General features: G+C 38.1%; 2 protein-coding genes across 2 annotated transcripts; both read right to left on the bottom strand.

The window, feature by feature from the left end:
• Positions 1–959: 959 nt before the first annotated feature.
• On the bottom strand, positions 960–15,699 carry ccz1 (CCZ1 vacuolar protein trafficking and biogenesis associated). Its single transcript, XM_084740130.1, has 17 exons — positions 15,552–15,699; positions 13,243–13,318; positions 13,048–13,144; positions 12,825–12,922; positions 12,336–12,429; positions 12,120–12,200; positions 11,978–12,025; positions 11,462–11,545; positions 10,548–10,723; positions 9,142–9,223; positions 7,583–7,644; positions 5,915–6,026; positions 5,579–5,612; positions 5,269–5,386; positions 3,762–3,920; positions 1,619–1,746; positions 960–1,498 (listed from the first exon to the last, which is right to left on the bottom strand). The coding sequence occupies exons 2-17, from the start codon at positions 13,254–13,256 to the stop codon at positions 1,443–1,445; spliced, it is 1,443 nt and encodes a 480-aa protein (XP_084596256.1). The 5' UTR covers positions 13,257–13,318; positions 15,552–15,699; the 3' UTR covers positions 960–1,442.
• Positions 15,700–17,476: 1,777 nt separating this feature from the next.
• Positions 17,477–23,592, bottom strand: pvalb9 (parvalbumin 9). Its single transcript, XM_084740129.1, has 5 exons — positions 23,282–23,592; positions 21,096–21,163; positions 20,368–20,500; positions 18,912–19,021; positions 17,477–17,760 (listed from the first exon to the last, which is right to left on the bottom strand). The coding sequence occupies exons 2-5, from the start codon at positions 21,154–21,156 to the stop codon at positions 17,735–17,737; spliced, it is 330 nt and encodes a 109-aa protein (XP_084596255.1). The 5' UTR covers positions 21,157–21,163; positions 23,282–23,592; the 3' UTR covers positions 17,477–17,734.
• Between the last annotated feature and the right edge of the window lie 204 nt (positions 23,593–23,796).

Here is a 23,796-nt window from a genome sequence, read left to right as displayed (position 1 = left end):
ATTGATATCTTATACAAAGATTTTGAATTATTATATGAACATGTTATATTTGAATTCTTTACCTATGACAAAACATGGAGAAGGCATATATCATAAATCTGGTGATCCTTTACTGTTTATTGTGGGCCTATTTATTGTTTTTTACAATGATTTTGAGCAGTGCATTTAACCTAGAAATATTGTTCTAATAAAAAGGCCATAAAAATGTAAAGGTGTGTGGTATCTGTTAAGTGTGTATAAAATATTTAATTAAAAATTGTGTTGGCTTTTCCCTTTTTATTAACTTTTTTATTTTTTAAATAATTTCAGGGTATTTATGCTTTATTGTATTTTGTTGTATATGTTGTATTTTTGATTTGTTTGAAAACACATCCAAAATATCAGACTGGTGATGTTGTTAAAATACAAAATGATCGAACTGGGGCCCTGAACCAGTAAATATCTATAATCCCCTGGATGTTCAAGGACCACACTTCATGATAACATTACTCAGGGTACCTACAGCTTATCTAAAGTCAAATTCAAGCACTTTTCAAGGATTTGCAAGGTGTGTTTTCAAGCTTTTACAGCACCTTACAGCTGTGGTACTTAATATATTTAAATACATACACAGTAAATCGTATTTCACTTCTGAATCACATTAAATCAGATGTTATTGTGCTACAAACAACCAAAGTTATGTTTTGTGGTGAAATTCTACAGATGCGTGACAAATTAAACACTTTTAAACCTTGAACACACTTGGATTTTAATGGGTTGTTTTCAAGTTTTAATAAGTACTTAAATTTTCAGCACTTGTACGCACGCTGAGTAATGTAAAACTTAAATGCTCTAATTTGTGTCCAGTTTTGTTCTTCTGATCTAAAAATAAATCACACAGATTTCAGATAAACATGACGTTGCTATTTGGAAGGCATCTTCAGCTAAATAAAAAAAGGAAAGAAATTTCTCACACTAAGTAAAATGACTTTTTAATTTATTTAAAGTTAGCGCAGTTGTTTACAAACCACAATACTTTTGACATAATGACATCTTGTTTTAAAACTATCGCTGATCATCAAAAGAACCTGGTGTAAACTGTTCTGTGCATGTCAGTTTTTAAATTAATTTGAGACCGTCATGATGTGTTCATTAAAAAAATGGCTGAACAAACTGGAATTTGAAAGAAATCAAACAAATAGTTAACAAAACCCTACGAGTATGTACAAAGAAAGACAGAAAATAAAGTACATGTACAGTAAAAATCTGGATTTACACTTAATTACAAGAGAAAATTACAATTTTTATAGGTTAAATTAAAAAAAAAAACTTGGTGAGGGAGCTTTTTATTTATTTTTTTCTTATTTTATGATGCAATTATTGCATTACGCTGATGCTGTCATGATACCCTGCAACACTGACAGTTTTTAGTGTGTTGAAACAGTCTCTGTCTGTCTGCTGCATCAGTCCAAGAAGAAAATGTTGTTGAACTGCGTCGCACAAAGCCTCTTGACCTCCTCTGTAACAGAGAAAAGAAAAAGGGGCATTAGAGGTGAAGGAGAGATGAACTATCATGGCAGATAGTGTATTGTGGCCATAATCACACAGATGTAGTCACTGTCAGCAAGGGGAGACGTACCGTTTACTTCGATCAGGTTGGCATTCTTCTGGTTCAGGATCACGTACAGCTCTCTCTGGTCTGACTTCTTGCCGACTACCCAGTAGTCTGTCATAGCCTTTACGATGATTTCTTCATCTTCATCCACCCTGGGAGACAAATAGAAAGAACTAAGCATCACTAAAGGAAGGCAGCTATCACATTTACACCAGGTTCTTTGTTTCTGATTAAAAATTTATCTACAAAGACCTTACAATGCCATTTTAAGTCATAATGTAAAATTGCTTAAGATTTGTGCAGGTTTCAACAAATTAAAGACCTTTTTGAGACTCTTATGAACATAATTTAAGACCTATTTCATGTCCATTTCATGTCCTTTCTGTACTTACAGGGTGTACTCTGATAAATTAGGACCGGGCTGCATAGTATGCATTAGTGGTTATTAATTACATGTTGATTGTATGTATGAGCAATACATTTTTTTCACAAAAACAAATTTAAAATCAAGACTGAAGTTAATTTAAGCTCAACTTCATAGTCCAAGACCTCTCTAAATTAAAATTAAGATATTTCCAGGTCTAAAATTCACATGATTGCATTTTTTTAATGATCTGTGGAAACCATGCAAATAATAAAACACTGAATTCCACATTAGTACAGTAGTATTTGTGTGTGCTGACAAGGTAAGAATTTCTATACAACATCTGCACAAAAAGAGGAACTGATATTGATACTTGCATAAATGGTAAACCTCACTGAGGCCGAGGGCACTCCTCACGTGACGACTAGCTGGTTTCTGCATAGTTGTTTGTTTGGTGTTTTTTGGCATTTAATTGTTTTTTAAGCCAGGGTTTGATATTCTCTTATGTTGTCAATTTTGTATTGTCACTGTTGTATGTGTGCCATGTGGTCGGCGTTTGTCTATAATGTTCTTTTTTCACTATGCCTGCCACAAGAGTTGCCCCTCTAGAAAAAAAAAATTTTTTTAAATGAACTGTATGAATGTCGATGCCACCGTCTGTCCTACAGACTAGAAACAGGACTCTCACATGACTGCAGTCTCATGACGAGAGAGAGTTTACAAAGTCCCCTGGGGCATCACATTATGTGTGAAAGTGACACAGCTGCGCTGATATCCAGAGGGAAAGATTGAGAGTTTGTTGTTTACACATTTTCTTTCCTGGACTTGTGGTTTGTGAGGTCTGAAAGCTGGAGATAGTTTTATTAGCCTCAAGCTGTTGTGGTAACTTTTTACGGCACTGCCCCTTTACTGACAGGAGCTGTGTTTCCGTCTAATTTAAAGCAAAATGGAAGCAAACTTTTGCCAAGGTCCAAAAAAAAAAACATTAGTTCCATCAGAAAAGAAGAGTGGAAGCAGGGTCATCTTCTTCTCTCAGAACAGAAACAGATATGATTTAAATGTTCACTACTTGTGTTTTCATCTCCCATTAGGCATCACTGCCGTTTCCATTTCAGGTTTTTCAGAGGAGATATTTATAAATGAGCATAAAATATGTTGATGGAAACATGACTACTAACATGAAAGCTAAAGTTTCCTTAAAGGGAAAATCTGTTTCTTTTCATGTCGATATCCAGTCAGTGTTTTAAGGCAGTTAACTGAAGCAATACATTCTTCAAGTGCGTGCTGAGAAAACAGGAGTTCTTCTGCTGCAAAATCTGCTATTCCTCTTCCATCCAGTGCAGTTGGTGTTTAGGAAGAACTACACTTCTAGTCTTAGTTTCTTCAGTTTCTAGACTCCTCCTCTGGATAGCCAGGCGGAGTGCTTGATGAGTACTTTTGGCACTTTTTGGTATATTTTAGTCAACAAAGTAATAACTATAGGTGTCAAGTCAAACCATAAACAACATCAAAGTAAAAACTAAAGTGGTGATACGTGGCAACATTAGTGTAGGAGTCACAAACCTGCCTGCAATGCATCCTGGTACATGTAGGCACTGCTTCATAAGTAGGAGAACTCTGCTTTCTCAGTTGGTATAGCACACACTGAGGAATTTATTGCTTCAATTGACTAGATTTACCATCAACACTGATTTGACATCCGGATGAAACGTGCTAATAATAGACTGTGTCTAGTCTTTTGTTTCTAGCTGGATGGCCAACGATGGCACCAAGTACAACTGAAGCCAGCGGTCTCTGCTGTACCTGGCGAAGTCACAGTTGATGTCTCCCAGGATCTTCATGAGGTCAGGGTGGACAGAGGTGAGGCAGACACTGGCAGTCTTCCTCATGTGGATGGTGCTCTTCTCTGCCAGGTTCATGTGGTTGAAGTAGATGAACTTAAACTGGGGCTCCTTCTCCGGCCTGAATGGACACAAAATCGAAGAAGCTGACAGTGATAAAAAAGTAGGGCAAAATTGGCGTCTTCAGCGCTTCAGCTCTTTGGGGCAAAATGATCCGTGTAAACAGCATATTCTGTTCAGATATTCCTGATTGGGCTTTATTCCAAACGTAGCATTGTGTGATTAAGATGGGATATGACAACATTACTCGGGTTTTAGGAGCATTTTTGGGTGGGATGGGCATTGTTAGGCTTTTATTTATACCAATACTCACTGATACTCTTTTTAATACTATTTGCTCAATTGATTTTTTTCATAGTTAGCGACAGTCTTTTTTCATGATTATGGAATATTAGTGGAATATTCATTTTCATTATCCATGTATACAGCTTAGTAGGGATATAGTCTTTTTTGGAATGAGGTAAAAAAAATGTAAGCGTAGTAGTTGGTTCTGTCTGGTCTGCTACACTACTGGCACAATTTCGTTCAGGTCTCTCTGGAGTAAACCCTTCTGTAAATACACATTATTAATACATGATACAGTGAGGCAAATCACTCTGGATGATAACATCCACCAAAAAGCCACTTGTTCATTTTAATTAAACCTACTCCATTGTCCACCCATGTTAAGGTGAGTTTTTAGCACAGCTTACCTGACAACAACACTGTAATTGCATCTCTGGATGAGTGCATCTATGCATTCAAACAGGACATACAACTGATTTCTATCTGTGCTGCATCTAATTATTTACAGTTCCAGCAGGCCAAACCAGGACACAGACCTGAATGCCAGCAGAGGAATTTGGGACAGCATCATTTATTCAGGGGATTCTTCACTAGGGTGATTAAAAAAGGAGCCCATCAAATTGCCCGAGCCTGGGAGTCCGGTCTTGGATTACAGACGAGGACGTATCTGAAGCTAACTGCCGGGGTTAAAGGAGAGCGTGCCAGGATGCCAGTCTTTAAAACCACGCTGCTTGAGTTACCCCTAAGTAGTGACCTGACGATATCCTGTGTTTTAAAATCTCATCTATCGCTGCCAGCCTGGCAGAGTTAATACAAAGGACTGGCTGCAAACTGATGACACCCAACATGGCTACTGTTAATCACATGACTTCATTTAATTGATTTTGTCTCCTGCCCTTGTGACCCCGAACAACCCCTAAAACTAAATTACTAAATTTAAATGTCTTGTTTTGTCCACAACCCAGAAATACTCAATTTACTGTCAAAGAGGACTAAAAAAACACTTGAGAAGCTGGAAGCTGAAATCTGAGAAATTACTCAAAAAATTAATAAATTCTTCAAAACAGTTGCCAACAGCAACCAGAGATATTGTTAATTAGGAGAATGGTGGATTCTTAACTGACCCAGATATCCGTCGGTTAATGGTGAACTGTTCACATATGTCAGAGGCCAGCAGAGTGAGCTGAGGGCCCACCAAGGCGTCCAACTGTTCACAGAAGTCCCTCGTCAGCTCCACAGAGGCTGGAAAGAGACGAAGGACAGAAAACAGTAAACCATAATTGGACATGAGCTGAAGGAAAAGTCATATTTTAGCTTTATATCAGGAGCAGCACTGCCAAAATATTAAATTATACCAAGATAAATTAACCAGGAAAAGGGAAATGAAAGTCAACTCCATCATTTCAGTGGGTGGATGACTGAGTGCACACTTACCACTGATCATGAAACAAGCTGCAGCGCTCATCGCCTGGAAAACGGCAGATCAGTGCAGGTTAAATGCAGAATCAAGGTCACACAGGTTAGAAATTACATTAATGCGATGATGAGCATCGTGGGATGTACTTCATCATTTTAAAATTCAGCTGTCTAATCCCAAAAATCCATATCGTGTGATAGAGCACTGGAATATTTCATCCTAAATCTACTGTTCATAAACAAATCCTCCAGTCACAGATTATGAAAATGAATAACAACTCCCCCCTACATAAACATTATGCATATGAATGAATAATTAAGTACATCGACTGTCACGAAACAGCTCTGCCTTACCTTATAAACAATAAGATGCAGTTCCTCATAGCCATTGTCTGCGCTGACGAATATTTTTGGAAACCTGAATTTGGCCTCTGGATCTTTAAGATTGGTGGGTCCTGTCAAAAATCTGGAGAGAACAGAGGACAGCCTGGCTGAGTAAATATTTCAATGATGGGTTTAATATAAAAAAAATATCAATGATGCTAGTAATGCTGTAAAAAAGGGAAGTGGAAATGAAAATGTTAAATTTGTCCTGAGGGTGGTGTAGGAAGAGGCCCCAGAAGTGATTAAATCAACACTTTATCCTCTTGGGAGCTTGGAGGCACTCAGCAAATTTAATGTGAATCCACCATTTTTATTAGATATTATCTGGAAAAAGTTTGGTGACCTCCTGATTTTTCCTCCAGCAGGTCAAAATTCGACTTTGGTTAATGATAAAAATTCCTACAAAACTAAAAACATTTCCATCAGCCTCTGCTGTTCTTTGTTTTCTTTTATCATTAAAGACTAATCAATCATCAAAACAGATGGTGGGTGAGTAAATTCTCGTTGTTTTGCATTAATGAATAAATTAAAAAATCAAAAAAATAAACAATTAATTGTTTATGAAAGGCAACTTATTTTCTGTTTCTTAAACTGCCATATCTTTTCACCGCTAATTAATCATCAGGGAAGCCTGACTATCTAAAGCAAATAGTATGAAAGTCAGGCTTCATGTCATTTTTGTTGTTATGGATCTACAGTGTTGCTCAAGAGGGAAGGTTTGGCCTGATGGTGGCACTAGAGGAAAGGTCCTGGTTTGAGTATTCACACCAACACGGCCAGTATCAAGATATCTCGGGCCAAAGTGTGGGAAGCACTGAACCAAACATAATCAAGCAATCACCACACTAATTGTACAAGAACTAAAAGAGATTAGTTCCTCAGTTCTAAAATGGATCAGAAGCTGTTCTCTGCTCATTCCTCCTAAAGATAAGACCACACACTGAACAAAGGAGTCACTGTTGCACTGTTAATACACTGGATTCCTAGGATGCCACTTAATATTAACCATTTGCGCTTGAAGGCATGTCAACATGTTGCATGTGCCTGTGTAGCTCTGCCTGCACAGACCTCCGAGTGCATCTGTATCCTATTTTACTTTACCCTAGTTGAAACTATTTTCCTGACCTTCATCAAGTATTCTTTATATTGTGCCATCTAATCCATGCTGTAACGCTGTTTCCTGTCCCATGACAGGTCACCAGGAGTCAGCCTTGGACTACTGCTGCAGCTTCAGAAACAAGTTACGCGAAGCAGTATGAACACACACGTTCTGTCAGACAGCAAACACTTGAGCAAACTCTCTCTAGTTACACATGTACACTGAAACTGAATAGAAAGTGCGATGATACTCTACCCCCTGCTCTGCTCTCTTATTTAAATACTAAGTGCTAGCCAAGGGAGTTGCCTCCTTAAATAATTTGGTTGGCTGCAAGCAAAGCTCATTACCGCCAGTGGGTCGAAACCACATGACGCCAGCACAAACACACATGATGTAAACAGAGAACGCTCTTTGACACATTCTTGTCCTTAACTGACCTTGTCCATAATGGACATTATTCCACTGACATTTAAACAAAATCCAAATCCCACTCTAGACTCTGCAGGGGAGGGTGGGTACACATGGGATAAGGGACTTACCTCCCATAGTGCAACAGATTCCCTGCGACCTCCGGCCTCAGAGGAGAGTCCCTGCCAGCCAGCTAATGGGAGAAGAGAGCGGGTTGGAGTGAAAATATGAAGCATAGCTCTGAAAGAAATATTCACATCTCATATTCAGGTCAGTTGTCTTGTAACCTCTGTCTGAATCATTAATATAAAAAAAGCTTTAGATCATGTTACATTCTTCATCATCAGGAAGGAGCAAAGTATTGGGAGCACTCTATCAATGCCAAGAGTCAGGGTTTCAGCTTCCATTTCACATTAAAAGAGCATTTGTTACTCGTTCTGTCACTGGTAGGAACAGCTCATCTTTATGATTCATTCCAGCATTTCAGTGATTGCATGATGGAAGAGAGTCCGGCTATGTTTAATGTTGTTGCATTTAAAACTAAAATGCTGTTGTAGTTAAATGCAGTAAAATATCTGATTTATGTGCAAATACTTGCACTATAAATTAATTTAGTTAGCAACTTAATGTGTCAGTTAATTTGAAAATAAAGAATCAGTAAAAGGAAGATGAGTTATGGGCCTTTATATGTTTATTCATTTTACCCAATAAATAACATTACTATTAATCTTTGTTTATTAGCAGGTCCCTGGTCTCCTGTCATTTTGCAAAAGTGGCCCCAGGGCAAAGCCAACTGAATATCCCTGCTGTGCTCTTGAATAATTTCTATGTTGTCACTTTGTTTCCCTCCCCCATCGCGCCCCACACACACACATTTTCACTAACCGTTAAATGTAACTGCACTTTTGAATGCTTTTGTACAGTTGTGGTATCAGTCTTTCCAGCTCACTATACTCGTATTTTGAGGGTAATGCATTTTTCGTTTCCTGGAAGTGATGTAATGTATCCTCAGTGTGTTTTATATGGAATTAGCACTGTGTAGGACATAAAGTATTTAAAAAAAACATTTTAAATGCTACATTGCTTGTCAGCGGCCAGCGATATGGTAACTTAGGAGGGAATTAGGACTTGTTTTGATTAATTTTATATGCAGTCAGTCATGACTAATTAACTTATCACAACTCTGTTTTAATAAAAAAAAAACCCTCAACTCTTGACATTAGCTCTTGGTATTCTTCACCACTGTTTTGGAAGGCGAACCAGCTTTAAAAGTGAGGTTTTTTCTTTTTAAGTAAGTGCTGTGCAGTAATTTATGCCAATATGGTTCATGTGGATTTTGAAAAGTAACTGATATTCTTCAGCAAGTCTACATTGGCATGTATACAAATATCTTCAAAGTGTTAAATTTGAGAATGTGAATGAAAATGTTTAACAGGGCAAGAGACGATGGAATCCGCTTTTGGTTAGTTCACTATGTTAGAACTTAAATGCTACAGTTGTTTTAACCTGGGCGAAGCACTGCAGATGGTCATGTCTCCATGAGAAATATGCTGTGAGATGCCCTTCAGTGAGCCTCTTTTCTCCATCCCACACAAACATCCCCACTCCTGTGTTCTTTCTTCACATCCTCAGTTTTTCTCCCACACAGCTTTTTAGTTTATCTGCCCCTCATACTCTCCCACTTCCTCACCTCTGGTTCAGAGTGTCTGGGGAACAGTGAAGTGGTCAGGTACTTGTACAGGATCCTCATGTCATCCTGCTCCAGTCCGCTCCTGCAGACCAAGCCACAGGGACAAAATTACACCTTTTAACTTTCACAACACAACCGGCCAAAATGCAAATATGTGGCTGTGTACAGTATTTGTCAGCGTGCTGCTAAATGTGCCCTGCATCACAGACTGGATGTTAAAACAAAGTGCCTCCTGGTTGTAGTTACTGTTCAGCAGTGGTTGTAAACACGGTTCAATGAGTACTCCAGAGCAATAACACTTAATTTAGACAATAATTAAACAGCTCCTCTGTTTGTCTATTGACAGTTCACAATGAAAGATCATGCTGCTCTCGAGTCATTTCATTAGCGAGTGTGTAATCCCCTGTGTTTATACACCAAGCCAAGTGGCAACTGACATGTCAGGGGAGCACATTAACAGCAAAGAGGATTACAGGACCCACCCCTGTTTACCCAGCATGCCATGATGTGTCTGTAGAAACCAATGCTGGGATTTTACATTGGCACATGTTTGCAGATAAGTGTAACATTGTACAAGGTTGAGGCCCATCGTACATTAACACATAAAGGCTGGGTAGCATAGTTAAAGATTCATGTTTAAACCTGATTAAATCATGATTTAACTTTAAATAATGCTGCAACAAACTTTAAAACTTGAAATTATAAAAGACTAAATTTAAAACTCTCTTCAAACCTCAGTTTATTTTTTACTCTAAACCTGTTTTGAATTGAATTCTGGTTAAGGGACAGACTCAACCCAATTGAGTTTTATGATGCAATTTTCTATTAGTTGGCCATATTGCTCCATTCATTCAGCTGACAAGTTTTTCTCACGGTAATAATTACAGCTTCTCTGCCAAGACATCAGGCTAACTAACTTTTAAAACTAGCTAGCAAACAATATAAGGTTTTATTAACTTTTTAGCTAGCTAAACATTGTGACCTTTTGTTAACTCTTTGGCTAGCAATGACATTTTATTGAGGTTTTAGCTAGCTAAACGATGTAAGATAATACAGCCAAAAGTCAACAGTTTTCTTTTCTCTTGTATACATACTAGGTCTTGACAGCAATCAAGTTTATTTATTTTTTTATGTATTTATTTGGGTAAGCCAGCATCCATATTGACTAAACTCAGTTTACATCACTACTAACTTGGCTTTTACTAAACAAAACATTAGTTTTTAATTGTGCAAGAGCCCTGCATAATTTTACATCTAGATTTACTCATTATAAACCCAATTTAGCTAAATTCTGATTAGAACTATTCTTAGATTAAATTGATCTTTGTTGGTACAACCCAGTCTAAGTAAGAAACAGGTGGATTTCAAAAACAAGCACACAGTTTAAACAAGTGTTCGGTCTGTACCAGATAAGCTGGTCATTATACAGGAAGGCTGTGTATTTGATCAGACTGAGGCTCTCCTCCACTCTGTTGACGAACGACTGGATCTTTAGGTAGGTCATCTTATCCAGTGGGAAGAAGCTGATGCCTCCAAATACGTCCAGCAGGTCGCAGGACTGCAAGTGAAGAGTCTGCAGATACTGGAAACCCCAGAATGAACACGAACACGAACACGAACACACACACACACACACACACACACACACACACACACACACACACACACACACACACACACACACACACACACACACACACACACACACACACACACACACACACACACGCCAAAACAACAGGAGATAGCCCAGAGACACAGGAGAAGGAAAGGAGAAAGGAGTTAGTTTACCTGCCAACAAGTGCCTGCTTACAGCGCAATAAAGACAGGGGAATAAGAAACTCTCTGACTAATACTGTGTGGAGACGCTTACATCATCCTGAGACAGAGACTGACATTCAACCTATGATACACACACCAAAGCCTCTCTCTCTCTCCGTCTTTAGGTTACATGCTGGAGAGGGAAGCCCGTGTTAACCTAAGAAGGGTATTCCCTAATTAGAAATGAATTTTTGATATATTTGCATAAGTGTTTGTCATTCCAGCAAGGTGAGTGTAGCATGAGGTGTAGACAGCTAATGTAGGCAGATAATTATAAAGAAATCACACGCAGCGCACGTCCATGTACAAGTAGTGGAGGCCCTCCCTTGTGAAAATATTGGCCTTCAGGCTCAACTGATTTTTTATAAACAACTGTGTGCACATCATCAAATATAAATGAATCATGCTGTCAAAGCAAAATCAACATATGCATGGCATGAAATAAAAAAGTGAATGATATGGTGCTAAAAAGAAGAAGACTGTATGTAGAGCTTTTTACCCTGTAGAAGAACTTTTCAAGCTTCTGAATGAGCATCTCCACTCCGCCAGCTTCCATTGCTCTGCCAAATGTTCCATTGAAGAGCTACAAAACAAAGACAATAATCACTGTTACAAGATCATTCTTGCATTACAAAGGCCGTAAAGGGATAGTTCAGATTATCGAAAGTGGGGTTGTATGAGGTACTTATTGATAGCTAGTGTATTAAACTACAGTAAATGGCGGCCGACACGCCCCCTGTTTAGAGAAGCAGAGAGTAGAGTCTGCACAGAAGCTAGGCAATGTACTGCTGTGGTCGGTGTCAGCAAAAAATGCACTTTAGTTACTTAAAAAAGGTCTTGCAGGAAAAAAAACAATATTAGTTTAAGTTTATTCTATATTTAGAATAATTTCCTGCTTTACTTTGCTGCCAGACAGCCTTTCCTGACGGGAAGCCACCATTATATAAGCCAAATATTGCTCTCTCCAAGGAGAGGAGGACTCCTAATTCCTAAAACATTCTGGGTACACACTCACCTTGTACATACTGTAGCATTGTCTTACCACAGCCCCATAAACAGTGTCCTACAGAGGCAAGAGCACAGGGTAAGTAAAACTTTAAACTGACACTATTCAATGAAAGAAAGACAGATGTTGATGAGTATCTCTCTTTACTCACAAGTATTTCCTCTTCCTGATATTCTACCGTGGGAGGTTTACCATCTTTGCTTGGTTTTTCGATCATTGGGTTTCGAACAACCTGAGGGGAGAATCAGAAATACAAATATTGGATGAAAGAGGATTAGAGAGTTAAAGCTAAAGACATTCCAAAGAAGGTCGACAAAGTCTACAGTAAATACTGAGCAAGTAATGTACAAATAAGTCTTTAAGGTACCATGACTATCCAGAAGTTGTCTTCAGGCTCAAAGAAAAACTGCCGGTTCTTCTGGGTGTGCAGGGACTTTGCTGGTTTTGTTGGACAGAATGTCCTAGAGGACAGAAGACATGGCCGTGAGAAGGAAGGAGACATACCCAGCCTGTTACTTTGTAATTTCACAGACATTAGACATGTATCTGTATGTGTGTGTGTGTGTGTGTGTGTGGCCACTTATTGCAACATTTCCCTGTTCAGTCATATTTCAGGTACGAAGAAATGACACTTTGCTGCTTTTCTTTGTCATTTATTGTATTTTTGATAATGTAAAACCAACCAATTTAACATGAAAATAGTTTACAGATTAATTGATAATGAAAACACATTTAATTCACTCCAAGTCTTAGCAAGGTGCCAAAAAGCTAAATAAAAACATAAAAGCCCTGTCAGTAAAATGTTGCTGTTAGCTTTACTCTGCTTTTGTTTCAAGTACAGAACCAAACTCTTCACCTTGTGAACTGTACAATGGCTTCACAAAGGCCCACATTTCGGATCTTCTCATTCTTTTCCACATCACTTGGGTGGTAAAACAAAATCTTCTTCTCTTCCTGAAAAAAAAAAACACCTTGAATTAGCAATGCATGTACACTATCAACATGTTTTCCTACCAGCCAGAGTTAGACAAAAACAGATTCAAATGTAAAATATATGCTTATCTGGTTATCACCCTCACCTCTCCTTCCCGGGGTCCAAACGTAGGGTTATAAATGAAAAAACTGAGCAGAGATGGTGTGTACTGTTTATCTTGCATTCCTGAGGCCATTCTGGGACTGAAACAGATAAAAGAGAAAGCTGAAGAAACAGAAGCTGACAAAACACATCAAAAACATCTAAATCTCTCTCAGTTTACAACACAAGTGTGCTTTACCTAATCATCAGCATTAGTGTAGCTTGTGTCTGGATTTCCTTTGCTCCAAAGGCAGTTTGGTTAGCATACCGTGTGCCTGCAGAATGACAAAAAATACATTGCATAGTTTAGCATGACAAGTCTAGAGATAATCACCATTATACACACACACAGACCAAATGCAGTTGATGTATGACAGGGCAAGGCTGCATTTATACTTGGGATGAACAAATCTGATATACAGAAACCAGAATGTTCCTGTTGACCTAGGTATTACCAATGATGTCTGACCACAGTTTCTTCTCAATGTCAAACTTCAGTATTTCTGCTACTGTTGCATTCATTCAGTCACTCAGCTTTAGTTCCACAGCAACCCCTGGCCTCATGTTACATTAGGCTCAGAGCACAAAATTAGCACCAGCCAGACGCCAAATGCTAGTAAAATATGCAAGTGGCTGGTAGATTTGCTTCACTCACTAGCCAAAAAAAGGTAATCTATTGATTAGCTGGTAGAATTTGAACATTTAAGAGCCATTTGGTTGGTTGACAAAGAATTATTTTGCACCCTGTTTAGGCTACATAAAAATAAATTAAGTCAATTCAAAGCAGCAAGCTATAGATATTTTAAATTTTGGTAACCTGGAAAGTTAAACACCAGTGTTATCAGTAGCTGATTGGTATTAGGGCTGCATGCCTAATCGTAATATTATTGAAATTGCAATATGGCAACGTGTAATACCCAAATTGCAGAACCAGGATCAAATAGCAATTTTTTGAAAAAGAAAAAATGTGTGAGAAAACAGCACAACATGAAGTACCGTAGTGCTGCACAGACACCCTGGCCTTAAAATGTTCTTCAGATGAAAGAAAACATGTTTATTTGGTACAGACCCCAACAAATATCACATCATCATTTTTTTCTTTAATCAAAATGAAAACTGTAAGGCAAAAATGACTAGCAGTATCACATTGGAAGAAAAATCCCATTCTCTATTTTGCATAAAACTAAAATATACACACAACAGTTTACTATTATAACTGTGATGAATACATTTATCAGTATAAGGCAAAAGGATTCACTAACAATGATCTCAAAAATGGATGTACAGTTTTAGCAACAACTTAACATTTTAACCTTCATCAAGGTGGGAGTTATTATTACAGGGCTGCTGTATTAGACTGCACTGGGTTTAGGTAAATGCAACCTTTAGCAGAGTTAGGGTAGGGTGGATAAAATGGTAAAAAGAAAATAGATAAATAAATCATATTGCAATTATTTTGACAGATACTGTGACTGCTTTATGATTCACAGTAAGTGAGAAGGATAATTTTTTAGCATCACATTTTTCATTTTCACAGAAAAAACTACAAAGTCATAATGATATGGCATTTGTTTCCAAATAACCATCTTTTCTTACAACGAGATTTGCAGGGCATGTCTGCAGCTCTACAGCATTTAATTATAATGATGTTTTGTTGCACGTTTCCCTTATCAAAAAAAACTGCAGCGCCTGCGATCATTCAAAATGTATTCAAAAAGTATTTCTTAAATAATAATTGATTTAAAACAGTTACAACAAACACTCAACTTGAAGACGGGAGTTATTACTGCAGGGTTGTCGTAGACTGCTTCAAGTTTAGCTATGTGCGTCTAATGAATTATGCTGGAAGCTGAAATCAACTTCTAGCAGAAAAAAACGCAAAAGTACTCATTCTGGATAAAAGACTCCTCAATGATTTATGAATATATTAACATATGAACAATACATTGATGTTTTGCTGGTCCAACAACACTAGAGTGTCAGCTATCTTATTCATTTACGAGTTTATGAAGGTCTTGAAAGTAAAATAAATTCAGTTAAATTGAAGGACAAAGTTTAGAATGTTTGTTTTTACTTCAATACAGTACTTGAATAGCTGCTTCTTCTAAGAGGTACGTCTGTTTCTTACTTGTTGTGCATATTGTCACTGTCACTGTGTACACACGATACTTTACAATTAGCAACGTAACGCTAACTGCTGTCATTAAGCCGGGTGAAGTCTGAGAGCTGAGCCCCTTCACATTAGCTAACTTAGCTGTTTTTGTAAATTATGACTCAATGAATTAAGCACACAGAGTGTCATCTGTGGCTCTGTAAGTTAATGAGTAAAACTACTTCAAGTAGCGTTACTTTAATTGTTACGAAGCCAGCAACCAGCCGACGTTAAGCCACTGTGAGCAGCTAGCCTGTTAGCTGGCTGTGCTAGCAGCAGAGTTGTGTTTGCAGAGATTCAAGCGGAGATAAAAAAAACTTAGTGAACCGTGACGGTCACACGACGCCAACACTCACCTTACAGAGCATAAACCCAACACGTCCAGCTGCTCGTGGCTGTAGGTTGCGTAAATAAAAATAAAAAACGAGGAAATGAGATCAATGAGACGAGATGCCGCATTATACTTCACATTCTTAACTTCCTGTTTTTTGACAGCGCGGTGTCACAAGTTCAGCTGTTCGGGTGAAATCGATTTCAAGCCAAATAAAGGTTCCTAGTCCAGCCAGAGAGCAAAAGGTGTTAGAATCTGTTGAATAACTTCTGGGTCACTAAATGTGCTTGGATTCTGCAGTGATGTGTGTTCATACGATAATATTTGGTTTAAAGGGAGAGTTCACCCCAAAGTGAAAATATTTTTCATCTCCCCTGTAGACCTCTTTATCTGTCTACCAATTGTGGCATAAGCTTTTGCAAAGTGAGTAACCAGGTCATGAATTCTGGAAAATGAATTCTCTCAAAAACTTGGCATCTCACATCAAGACAAACTCAGTAGTAACACTACTTACACTCACAGTGAGAGGCCAGAGGAGAAATATACATTTTTGAATTGCGGTTGAATTGATCCTTTAAGCTTCACTTAGTGTTGGGTGTCAGTCAGGTCTCATGACATATACTCGTCTGCAGAGGTTTTAGTCCTCATTTTACTGTACACTGAGGATTATTGTGACTGTTAATTTCAATTAAAAATTTCCTCAAAATAGTTTATAACTGGTTACGAAACATCAAAATAACAATGACAAAGCTAACGAGACCATGAGAAAGAAGATCAGTTATTTCGTCTCTGTGACATCAGATGAAATGAGCTTGTGTTTACATTTTCCCAGCCAAAGTCACAGTGACTGATATGTTACTCAGTTAATAAAAAAAAAAAAAAAAAAAAAAAAAAGATTTTTATTTAAATGGTTATATTTTTGGCCTCATACATACACCTAAACATCTTTGGCCTTGCATATAATTATATCCTCTTACAGCTCTTTACTGCACGCTGACACAATGATGCCACACTTAAGCTAATCTCAGCCAGCCTTGTGAACCATCCAATGATTTGAGAGGTCTATTTTATATTATATACATCTGGGAGGCCTTAGTCTTTAGTATATTTGAGACAAAGGAGAACAATGGGGAGAACATTTACTTTCATGCTGACCCCACTTATGATTTATACCTCATTTTTTTTACTCATAAACCAATATAAACCATAAAACCCCTGACTGAACTAATGCTGAATCCATTTGCTCAATTCTAAACATTTAAATTGATGGTCTATGGATTACACATTACATATAGTCATGAGCTACATCTTCACCAACATCAGTCTGCACTGAGGCTCAGGCCTGATAAACTATTGGCCAATGATGGGAAATGTATGCCATTATTTATTATTCTATGCCGATAAATATTGGCTATGATAATATCTGATTTCACGGATTACACCAAAGCATTTAACTTAAATTCTTAGGCAAAATGCTCTATAGAAGCCAATGTATTCTATTGCTTTTTGATAAATGATCAGTTGAAAAGTCAGATTTGTTCTCTGTTTTTGTTGTAATAGTGATGTCAGTTAGATTTGGTTCGGTCAGAGTTATTGAATATTAAATTATCAACCTGTCTGATGAGTCTGTGTTTGTATTTGAAGAACTTCATATCAATCAAATATTGTATAATAGGTAAAAAAAAATAGAACTTTGCAATGAGTAGTTTCATTGGCTGTCATATTCAGACAAGCAACACTGTTAACTAATCCCATCATGCTTTAATACTCTGTAATACCCTGCTCTTATTCATGTGGTTCATGCTCTTTGGGAATCAGCTTCAGTACATTCATGAATTATTGTTGCACATAAATCATTTCTTCTGCTGGAATATAATATGAGGAATGATTTTTATAGCAGTTTATCCATCTTACATATTTCAAGAAAAGATAAACCATAAAGAGGCGATGTATGTTTCCACATGTTTATTCATCTCATTGATTGTCAGAGGAGGGGTGTACACAGAAAAGAAAACATGAGCCAACACAATGGAAAGACAAATTAAAGGTGTGTTGTCTTTAAATGGACAAAAGGTCCTTCAAAAACAATGAGCGCACACAGAATTTAGTAGAAAACAAAAGAAATCAGTGGGAATGGAAGCTGGGACCAGAGGACTCCAGAGGTGAGAGGAGGACTGACGACCTGAAGACTTGAGTTCTTTGTGAAACTCAGGACAGGACCATAGTCTGGAATTCTAGAGAGACAAAAACATGTCAAAATGGCCATGAATTGTAAACCACATGCCTCCTCCTTTGCCTTTCATTCAACATCACAGAATCAAGCAAATGCAGTACCAATACATGTATGACTGACGCTGTAAAATAGAGAGAAGCACAGACTAAAAAATCCCTTTTTTGATCGTCCAAATCCTTTGTCCTATTATGTAAGACGGCTGAGCTCAGATATTGCTGGTAATTGGACAATAGGCGAAACTGGGACAAGACTCTAGAGGTCACGACTGATAGCATCAGTGCAGATGGTTTCTAGGAAGGGCAGCAAGATATGTTAAGAAAAAATCATATTGCAATTACCTTTGACTTTTGATTGCAACATCATTCACTAACTTCATTATAACGCTGTTTTGTGCTTCATTTTCCTTCACATTTTCAGCTTCTGCGATTTGCATATTACACTTTGTCATATTGTGAGTTTGTTAACATTTCAATTAACTTGTGCCACCCTAGATTCTACAATGATGAACACAAAATGACTAAACAAAGATCTTCAAGATACTGATATAATTTCAAGCACTCTCTGCACCAAACAAGCACTTATGAAACAGGAATAGGCTACAATACCAAGGTGGGTTTCTTGCTGGATTTGGCTCTCAGCACCCTCAGTTAGCAATGCTAGCCCAGCCCAGGAAACTGTACTGTGCTCCCTGACGGTCTTGGAGGCTGTGTTTATCTCAGTGACTGGAAGGCCACTGAGCTTCTGTTATCAGCTAATGTCAGCTAACAGCTGACAGCTACAGTCAACTAATTTACCGAAAAGGAAGCTAAAGCTATCTGGAGAGCTATCAGAAAAGCTCTGTAATTTAAGTAGTTGTAAGTTGAAGCTGAGCAGCCGGAGGACATCAGTGAGGGAACCAGAAAATACCAAACCAGAACTCTAAACCTTAATAGAGACAAGTGCAGCAATGTCTGAAGAGAATTGCATTGTGATTTTTTTTTTGCAGTAAGTTAAAAGTGCTCTAGGCAGCATAAAGTTAGCTGGCTCTCCTCTGATGACACAGGCTGTGGTTACTGTTGACTCCACCCACTAAGATTTAGTCCAACCAGTGAGCTCATTTTTGCCTACATCATGCGTTTGCACAAAATACAATCTGAGAAATCAGATACCAACCATCTGCTCCAATTTTGCCATCACTGTCATCATCAGCTGCTGAGATAAAGCTCTTGGTTTCTGCCTCGGTCAGTGTCCGCGCCCCGGGGACGAACCGCTGCAGGAAGAACCTACACACGCACACACACACACACACACACACACACACACACACACACACACACACACACACACACACACACACACACACACACACACACACACACACACACAGTGAGGCATGCAGACGCGCATTTAAAAACACGTAAGCACACCGATTTCTAAATCGAGTCAACCCTCAGCTCTGGTCACACAATAAAACAAAGGTGAATTACATAACAAAAATGCAATAACAACATAGTGGATTATTAGGAGAGAGCTTAATGGTGCCAACCCAATAATACAACTGTGTGATTTGTTGCACTAAATCTCTCTTTCTGTCAGACACACACAAATACATACAAGTTGTCTCTGAAACTCAGGACAAACAATTTTAGATGAAAATGATAGTGAGAGATTCACAGTGAACCGAAGCACAGAAGAATTACAGCATCAGGAGGAAAATACCAGTAAACATGCAGGAGATTAAGTATTTATCAGTATCCCAGTAAAGTACTGAGATTCAGAGAAGTGTTGTCAAAAATACTGATTTATAGATGCATAGTGATTTTGAATATTTGAAAGGCTTTCAATTCTCATTTTCTGTACACTCTTATAAATAAAGGTGCTTACTAGAACTAAAAAGGGTTCGTTGGCTTGTCCCCTCAAGAGACCCCTTTTTGTTTCCTCCAAGAACCTGTAAAGGTTTCATTTGAAAACCTTTCAAGGCTTTCTAACTAGAACACAACATAAAGGATTATACCTGGAATCCTCTGTGAAAAGATTGAAAAGATTCACCCAAAGCCCCCCTGTGAGAGGTTCTACAGAGAACCCTCCTATGGTGTATGTACGGTGGTTTGATCCAGAATTTTCACCTTCTAAGTACAACCAACTATGTGGTTCAAAATGGGTTCTAAATAGAACACTGTAGATATGAAAAAGTTGAGAAAAATAAAATCAAGGCAACTTACTGCAGATTTTCGTGTTTTGAGCCCAACTCAAACTCTCAAGTTTTGAAAAACTTTTACCAACTACAAATCTTTTGTTGAAATAATTTACTTCTCTTCTTTAGACGAACTTGAAGCTGTGAGTTTTAGAAAGCCCCCAACAATTGTATTTCAAAAATTATTCTCATGAAAACTCATTCAAGTGAAACTGAATGATGGTTAATATTTTCATAACCTCAGTTCCTCAAGAAGAACCCTTTGACAACCTTATTTATAAAAATGTAGTATTGATAAAGCAGTAGTAAATATTGATTTTTTCAAGTTATTGTATTAAAGTGAAAAATTCCAGCATTTTGACACACTATCTCAGAGAGAGCTTTTAGAATATAGATCATACATCCTAACTATCTAAGTATGACTGTTTCACACACTTGAGCTCAGACTCCTCGATGTAGCCGCTGTTGTCGTCATCGAGGATTCGGAAGACATCTTTGACTTCCTGGGGCGTCTTTGAGGACAGGCCACACAGCTGGAAGAACTTTTTGTAGCAGAATGAGTCCGGAGCTGAAAACACATAACCAAGCATAGATATAAAAAAAATAAACAAAAACAGAAAAGAACAGAAACAAGAACAGAGTTAGAGCTGACCCACGATGTTCACCGGGTTGGGAGCTGACGTGGAGATTAAAACAGCGTCTGGCTGCTGTCCAGGTGGCAGATTTTCTAGACTTTCTTTTTTTTATCTTTTAAGTCCAGCAGACACATGCCTCCACTAAAACAGACAAGATGATTGAAAACCTTTTCAAAATCAGATTTCATCACCATTCAGTTAAAGCTGGATATGACTATAGGAAACAATACAGCCCTAGAGAAGATTATGCACCTTTTGTAAGAGGATGTTATTGTGCATTTTATCATAATTAGGAGTGAATTTAGTTAAAGTTACAGATATTGATCCTGGGATCCATTATAATGATGACTAGTCATGTATTTTGCATGATATGCTTGCATGCATTTACATGAATAATGAGCAGTTTCAAATATTGGTAAGGTTGGGCTTGGTCCTGTGTGTGTGTGTGTGTGTGTGTGTGTGTGTGTGTGTGTGTGTGTGTGTGTGTGTGTGTGTGTGTGTGTGTGGTTGTGTGTGGGGAGATGCTACCTTGACAGTCCTTGACAGCATTTTCAATGGCCTCAGCTGAAAGGATGGAGGTGAGTGACATGTTGGTCCTGTGGGGTCAAAGAAAAGCAAAGAAAAGTAAATTATTCACAAACACACACAGACGCACAGACGTTTTCTTCACCTGCATCTGGCAATGAGATTTGCTCGCAGTCTGGATTAACCTGTTTTGCATTTGCAGATGTATTTAGGTTAATATTATGATCCCATCAAAATCCAGTGGTGATTGTTTGGCAAAATATGCTTGAGTTGTCAGGGAAAAAAAAAAAAAGAAATATATAAATATATATATATATACATACATACATATACATATCAGTGACAAACTTGCATATATTTTTGGCAAATTCCAAACAGCTTTGTGCTTAAGTGTTTTAAAATGTATTTCACTTCACAAATAATCATGTTATAATATATGCCTGATTCAGACCTCTGGATTTCCCCTGGCGGCCTCATAATTACTGAGGCTATTTGCTGCCCCTGAACTACTTAAACTGGCTTGGCTGAGTTGTGCAAGATGATTGTCACTTAGGGACTGTACAAAAATTGTCAAGGTGTGGATACTTTTTCATATTCTTTTTGATTAAAATAGCAAAATTGTCAAGAGAGTTGATAACATTTTTCTTTTCCAAAGCAATAAGTATAAAGAGGCACTGCACATTAAAAAAAAAGTAAAAAGAAAAAAGAAGTCATATCATGACTGCAGTACTACTGAAATATACAGCTTCTTGAGCTTTGAACATTCCTTGTTTGTAACTCATGTTTGTTTATTTTATTTTATAAGATACTTTAGCTCCCTGATCCCTTGCACAATTCATGCTAACAGCATGAAAAAATGTAAAGACAGTCACACTGTCATTAAAGTCTGGTTGTGCCTCCCTGAATGTTTACTGGTCTCTCCTGCAGGTGTAATTATGTTATATATAACAATATACACCTTGTTTACACATCGAGGGAAAACAGATGGAAATTAGCATTGTGCTAAATCTGTTGCTATACAGTTAGTTTAAACTGTCTATGTTTTAAATAAAACAATAAATTAACATAAACGAAAAGCCACATCCCAATTTTGAATGAAGATTAGGGGGTTAAAGGGTTGAAGACCTAAAGCCACCAAATGAGTCAGCTGGGTCCATGATGACAACTCTGTCGGTGCTCATGGACTTTTTGCCACAGAATGAGTGAAAAAAGTATGAATCTGGTATCATAAAAAATTGGAACATCCTCCCTCACTTTCCAAACAAATATAGATTCTCCTCCCTTCCTCCTCCTCCCTCTGCTGCTCCCTGTTGCTTTTGATTAATCGAAAACAAACTGGCTGATAATCGATTAATCATTTGTTCGAGCAAAAATGTCAAACATTTGCTGGTTCTAGTTTCTTAAATATAAGAATCTGCAGCTTTTCTGTGTCATTTAAAATGAATGACGAATAAATGAACAGTCTTTGGGTTTTGGACTGTTGGTTGGACAAAAGAAACAAATCATTTGAAGACGTCAGTTTGGGCTTTGGACAATGAAAATGTCAAAATAATCAGCAGATTCATCAATAATGAAATAATCATTAGCTGCAGCCCTACGTTCAGATATTATCTTGCTTTTACAGTATGTATTGTGTTTAGTATGTTTTGTTATGTTTACCATCAGAACTGGCTTATAGAAGACTAAATGTTTAGTGAACTGAAAACAAATCAAAATAAATGTAAAACAAAAGTTGAGAAAGCCTCAAGGCAACTGTCTTAAACTAAAGGAGTTTTGCTGATCTATAATGTTTTGTTGAGATAATTTAGTCTATTTTTCTTCTTTGGATTTGATTGAAAATGAACCATTATTCACTTTCACTTCATTGACTTTTCTCAAGTTTTCTTTTCTTTGTTCAACAGTACAGAGCATCCTTTATCAAGTCATTCTTTGCTGAATTTGTCTTTTCAGTTGTAGTTTGGAGGATTTAGTGGCAAAATGCTGTGAATAGACCAACAGAGAACTGCAGGCTAAACACAACTAAAAAGTATAAAACGCTGAAAAAGTAAAAGAAAAAGAAAGAGAAAAAAAAAGAGAATACAGGCTACAGTTTGACTGCTTGCTCCGCTTCCCGCCAAGCCTGACGGAGCAGGCAGATAGCACACCTGGCCAACACCTGTATTCTCCCCGGGTGCAGCTGTGGGACTCACCGCTGTTGGCTGGGTGTCCTCTCCGTCCAGGTCCAAAGCAGCAGCAGCAGCAGATAAGGCTTTGTGGTGTCCTGTCACAGCTGGCTCGGTCTTATATAGGCCGGTGTGGACGCGCCGACGGATGCTTGAGTTTCCAACCTGTCGGCGGATCAAATGTTTCCGCAGCCAGCCGCCTCCTTCTCGGGTTCCTCACCTGCTCACCTGGCCAATTAGCCTCCACTGTTTATATCCGCTATACACGCTGCTCTGCCCTTCTCCCCTTCACTGCCATAAACACGGTGGTTTCTGTCCAATCAACTTGTCCCCCTTGTTACATTCATTGCTCTCTCTCTCCCCCCTCCCTCACCCCTTCTCTCTCCCCCTCCTCCCGCCCCCCTGCAGGTGCACGTGGAGGCTTACAGACTTCTCAAATTTAATCAGGGCTCTTTTCTCTCTTTGGTTTTAGTGAATAATCTCCTAAATTCAGATGATTATACAGAGCAGCAGGTCATAAATCATTTTATGTCTCACTAGGG

The sequence above is a fragment of the Lutjanus erythropterus genome, chromosome 17 (genome assembly GCF_056507025.1).
Source record: "Lutjanus erythropterus isolate fLutEry1 chromosome 17, fLutEry1.hap2, whole genome shotgun sequence".
In the NCBI taxonomy this organism is placed as follows: Eukaryota; Metazoa; Chordata; class Actinopteri; order Lutjaniformes; family Lutjanidae; genus Lutjanus; species Lutjanus erythropterus.
This window is presented reverse-complemented; position numbering and strand designations above follow the sequence as displayed.

Bases quoted from the DNA above. Each gene is read 5' to 3' on its own strand.
- ccz1 (XM_084740130.1), bottom strand. The intron at 12,201-12,335 runs GTACCTTAAAGA...TTCTCCCCTCAG, and splicing joins ACAACTTCTGGATAGTCATG to GTTGTTCGAAACCCAATGAT. The intron at 1,747-3,761 runs GTACAGCAGAGA...TTTGTCTCCCAG, and splicing joins ATCAACTGTGACTTCGCCAG to GGTGGATGAAGATGAAGAAA.
- pvalb9 (XM_084740129.1), bottom strand. From the start codon at position 21,156: ATGTCACTCACCTCCATCCTTTCAGCTGAGGCCATTGAAAATGCTGTC. The intron at 19,022-20,367 runs GTGTGTGAAACA...GTGCGTGTGTAG, and splicing joins ATCGAGGAGTCTGAGCTCAA to GTTCTTCCTGCAGCGGTTCG. The intron at 17,761-18,911 runs GTTGGTATCTGA...TTGTCTCTCTAG, and splicing joins TGGCAAAATTGGAGCAGATG to AATTCCAGACTATGGTCCTG.